The following is a 5023-nucleotide window of genomic DNA, read 5'->3' on the forward strand; positions in this document are numbered from 1 at the left end:
TGCTCCCGGCCAATCTCCTCGACCCAACCTCCACCTTTTCCATGACAACCTGCAACCTGAATGGCCTTAAAATCAATGGCCATCTTGTGGCTCGGCGTCTCAAACAACCTCCAACCTGCGTCGTCTTCCAAGAAACGAAGATGCGCGATTCTAACCAACTCGACACCTTCCACCACCATCTCAACAACGAAGTTGGTGTTGGCAGCTACACTCTCTTCACCAACGATCCACGGACAACCAGTGTCGACCCAGTACACCGTCGCCACTGTGGTGTAGCCAGCTTTTTTCACAAGTCCATGCCTGGCTATTCCTCCCTGGTTCACCTGGCTAACCACGACGTTCCTGGCCGCTACCTGGTGGCCAGAACTGTGTGGAGTGGTTTGGCAGTCTACATTCACAACATCTACGCGCCCGTGGAGCCGCATCTCCGTGGCGCCTTCTTTGCCCTTTTGCCTCGTGACTTCGAACACGATGGCCTACACCTAGTGGGTGGCGACTTCAATATGCCGCTACACACATCCCTCGATGCCACGACGCCCCATTCGAGCCAAGCAAGTGGCAAACAGGACTGCGTTGAGTGGCTAACTGCACTTGGTGTGGTGGATGCGTGGCGCCAACTCAACCCTACTACACGGCTCTACAGTGGTCCTGGACGTGTCAATCGACTTGATTATCTCTTCCTACACGACGAGCTAGTCTCTTACCTCAACCCCAAGGCTACTTATGACCCAAACCACTTTGGAGGCGACCACCTCACCCACACCGCGACTCTGTCGCAGAGCCCATCCACCACAACAAAGGGCTACTGGAGGCTACCACGGGAGTTGCTAGCTGACCCCGACATCCAACGAGCCATCACCACGGAGGCCTCAGCACTCCTTAACCGAATGCGAGCCGACGAGAGTCTCAACCATGGTGCGATGTGGTATGGCTGGCTGAAGAGAATGCGCCGCCAGCTCATCAAATGTCATCGGCTACACACCCAATCGACCAAGGCCAATCTACAACACCTAAGCCTCCGACTGGCTACAGCAAAGCGAGCCCTGGCATACTACGGTGACCTGTCCACCCACGTTGCCGATGTAGCTGCAGCTCAGCTAGCTTACGACACTGCCAAGGCCGAGCACAGTCAATATGCTCGCGACCGGCAATTCGACTTCCACGCCAACTCCAATGAACGAGGCACCTCTCACTTCTTTCGGAAGCCACTGGGAACCAAGGTGCCCATCAACTGCGTCACAGTGGATGGCACGACGACCACAGACGTGCCCACAGTCCAACGTGCATTTACAGCCCACTGGCGATCCATCATGGCGACACCCAGGGAAGCCGACCCGCCTGACCACCATCGCCGCCGTGCAGTTTTGGAGGTCCTGACGAAACGGCTCACACTGGTGGACCGTGAGAGTCTCGACCAGCCCATTACAGCGCTCGAGCTGTGTGACGCGATGAAGACGATGAATCCATCCAAGTCCCCCGGTCCAGATGGCTGGTCGGCAGGGTTCTTTCAGGTGGCCCCAGAGATCTTCTCGCAGCTGTTGTTGTTGGTGTTCAGCTACCAACTCGCCCACCATGGCTGCCTCCTTCCTCACCAGCGTCGCAGCGCCATCACCCTGCTGTACAAGAGTGGTGATAGAGGCCTGCCTGGCAACTACCGGCCCATCTCCCTTATGCCAGTGGAGGTGAAAGTGTTGTCTCGTGCCCTGGCCTTCCGTCTCGCTCGTCATGCACCCCAGCTTATCCACCCAACCCAAGCTGGCTTTGTGCCCGGACGCAGACTCCACGATCACGTCACCATGGTCCAAGCCCTCCAACACTACTGCACGTTGGAGGACCAAGACAACTATGCTACGTTCCTCGATTTTTCGAAGGCATATGACATGGTCGACCAAACCTTCCTGTTTGAAGTGCTTGCGGAGATGAACATGGGTGCAACATTCATCTCCTGGGTCCGACTGCTCTACAATTCACCAGTGGCTCACCTCCTCTTCAATGGCACACTGGGTCCAGCCATCCGTCCAACCCGGGGTGTGAAACAAGGCTGCCCACTGTCATGCCTGCTCTTCGTGCTATACCTGGAGCCGCTGGGAGACATGCTACGCCAGCACCCTCATCTCGGAATCTCCCTACCACACGGAGACACCATGACTAGCATTTTTTTGCGGATGACTCGACACTCTTGTCGAAGGATCTGCCTTCTGCTGTCGAGCAGATGACCATCGTTGAGGAGTTCTGTGCTGTGTGCTATTGAGTTCTGAAGCCTCATTTTTGATTTTGCCGCCATCGAGACGAGTGTTCGTCTTAAACTCTCTGAGAGGCGAGGGGCAGTCCTAGGCCACATACTCCACCATCCCAAGCACTGGCTTTCCACCGGGGCGGCCTCTGGTCTAAATGTACCATTCGGGGAGAGAAGTCGGTACGAAGGGGCAAAGGTGTTCTCGTGTTGTAGAAATCCAAGATCATTTTGGGATGGATCCCTAGACATTAATACAAAGACTCTTGGCGGCGAAATTATAGATCGACTCCCCCGATGATGCCATTTTGTTTGGCATCAGGGGGGGCAATTTGCCTGATTTCAAGTCAAAATGGGGCAAAAAAAAGAACATATATTTGCCACAAACATTCTGTATTCCATTTGTTACACACTAAGCTTGCTATGGCAGTGCCTTCACGAAGCTAGCACGTACTTCTTCCTCAGTGAGCCAGCTTCGACTGCTCCTTCACCCACCGTCGTACGGTGCGCTCCGCGAATCCGAGCTGGCTGGCAGCCTCGCGCACGCCTGTAGCCTGGGCAGTAACTACCGCATGCAGATTTTGGGGCAATGAACGGCCTTGGACGATGCTGGATGCCCTTGGGTTCCATTGGTGACACATGGTCTAGCAGGGAATCGATTTGTGGAGTTGCCAGGCAATCAATTTTGATTCAAATTTGCCGCGAAACATATTTACCCAAGGCCACGGCCAAACCAGCGAACGGAAACGGGAATGTGATGGAAGCTACCCCGATGGAGCCGAGTGGCACGGGCGAATCAGGTGCGACTATGGAACGCAACAAAGTTTCGACCAAAGGAAAGGCCAGTAAGAAGGCGCCACCCATGTCGAAGTCAGTAGCGACGGCGTCGACAAACGGGAAGGCGAAGTTAAATCCAACGCCCAAGATCACCAGGATAGTGTGGCAGTTACCGAACACTGCTGCAGACGGTGAGCAATCTCTGCCCGATGCGTGGAGCGAAGCCCGCCGCGAGTTGTTGCAATGCATTCAATTGGCCTATCCAAGCGATTCGGAGGAAGAAACCAAGGATGACCTCGACGTGGCCAGCTGACTTCTACTGTCCTACATTAGGCAGTATGGGATTGGCGGAGTTACGGAGTATGCAGACCGCATCGCAGCACCATTGCAACTGGCAGTGGACCAAGAGCTGCATCAACCACCCAAGCGTCCGACCTCTGAGTTCGATGCCAGCACGAACGTCGCCAAGCGTATGAAAAGTGCGTTGAGCAGCAGGACACATCGGAGCCAAAACAAAAAAGCTCTGTTGGATGGGCAAAGATTGTACCGAGAAAGAAACAGCGCGTCGTGAAATCAAAGTTGGCCGCCTCTGCTGCGAAGAAGGAGTACCGGCAAACCAAGCGTGCGAAGAAATCTCAAATGCGTCAAGCTGATGAACAACCGCAGGTGGAAGACTTCCTGATGAAGTTTGTGCCCGCTCAGCATCCGATCATACCAGAAGGACCGGCGCTGAGCCGTGGAGAGATGGCTGCTTTGGACGTTGAGCTCAACTCGCGTCCATTTCAGGCATTGGACAAGCCGGAGGCACTACAAGATGACATTGATTTCGTCGAGGGAGTTCTCGACGACATCAACCTTCATTTGACGCTAGAGTCGTATCCTTTTCAACCACTGGAATACCCTACTGCCATTCATGGTGAGGTTCAATTCATCGAGGAGGCCCTCCACGACATCGACCTTGGCGAAGATCCACCGTTCCTCATGATCCAGTCCAATATGCGATTCAAGTACGGCCTCCATGCCGAAACCCTGTGAATTACGTCGGACGGCAATCGTACGAAGTGTTTGAGGAAGGTGGTCACACGTGGCTGCATGTTTCTGGGAAAACGAAGACGTGTCCGCACTGCCGAGCAAAGTTGACACTCCACGACTACAAGAGGCTGCCCCGTTGTTTGAAGGGCAAGGTGAAGATGGATCCCTACGTTTTCCCCTCGTACTATGACTCGCCGGAAATTCAAGCGTTCAAAGATCTCTTCAAGCAGCTTCATCGAGCACATCCGTCAGTACAACGCTCACTTCAACGTGACTTCCATTGGAACCAACGAGGTCAAGCAAAGCGGCAGCGTTCCGAAGACGTATTGTATTCAAGGCCAGCTGACTTTGCAGCCCAGCCTGAACAGAAGTGGCAACCTGCGACAACCAAGTTTTGCCCAAATCTACATGCACACCAGCGAGGAGCAACTTCAACACCGACGAAACATGTTTCCGGCGTTCAGTTCGCGGTACACTGCCACGATACAGCGAGTGATGGATCTCCACAACCCGTTGGCGAGAACGTATGCCACTGCCAAAGAACGTTTGCGTTAAGCGGAAGCGGACGGGACATCGGGGGGCAATCTTCAAATTGTCCTGATGGCTGTTGGTGGCGCGCAGGCTCGAACACACAACTTGCCTACCGTGGCTCAGCTTGCGGTAATCATGGAAGGAGACGGCAGCGAACCCACAGGACCTCATGTGGTTCTGCAAAGTCTGAACTCGAACCGGTTCACAACCATTCGAGAAACGAATCCACTTGACGACGCGTTGCAGTTTCCCCTCCTCTTTCCAATGGGAGGTTCTGGATGGGAGTACACCATGACGAAGACCGACGGGAAATCATTGCCTCTCCGTGCGTTCTTCAACTACTGGCTTCAAGAACGAGACGGCGACGACTTCTCCGACATCCTGCACCGATCCTCCATGCTGTTCAAGATGTACACTACGGTCGGCTTCGTTCGCGTGGAAACCTACAGG

The 5023-nt window shown here is 54.3% G+C and overlaps 2 protein-coding genes across 2 annotated transcripts; both read left to right on the forward strand.

Annotated features, from left to right (window-relative positions):
- Positions 1 to 3005: 3005 nt before the first annotated feature.
- Positions 3006 to 3323, forward strand: H257_17712 (hypothetical protein; the record flags this gene model as incomplete). The annotated part of the gene is made up of 1 exon (XM_009846598.1): positions 3006 to 3323. One exon carries the CDS (start codon positions 3006 to 3008, stop codon positions 3321 to 3323), a length of 318 nt encoding a protein of 105 aa, XP_009844900.1.
- A 49-nt stretch (positions 3324 to 3372) lies between these two features.
- H257_17713 (hypothetical protein) lies at positions 3373 to 4045 on the forward strand (the record flags this gene model as incomplete). Its single annotated transcript, XM_009846599.1, has 2 exons — positions 3373 to 3480; positions 3551 to 4045. The coding sequence occupies 2 exons, from the start codon at positions 3373 to 3375 to the stop codon at positions 4043 to 4045; spliced, it is 603 nt and encodes a 200-aa protein (XP_009844901.1).
- Positions 4046 to 5023: the final 978 nt, after the last annotated feature.

Source organism: Aphanomyces astaci, assembly GCF_000520075.1.
Source record: "Aphanomyces astaci strain APO3 unplaced genomic scaffold supercont1.116, whole genome shotgun sequence".
Taxonomy (NCBI): Eukaryota; Oomycota; class Saprolegniomycetes; order Saprolegniales; family Verrucalvaceae; genus Aphanomyces; species Aphanomyces astaci.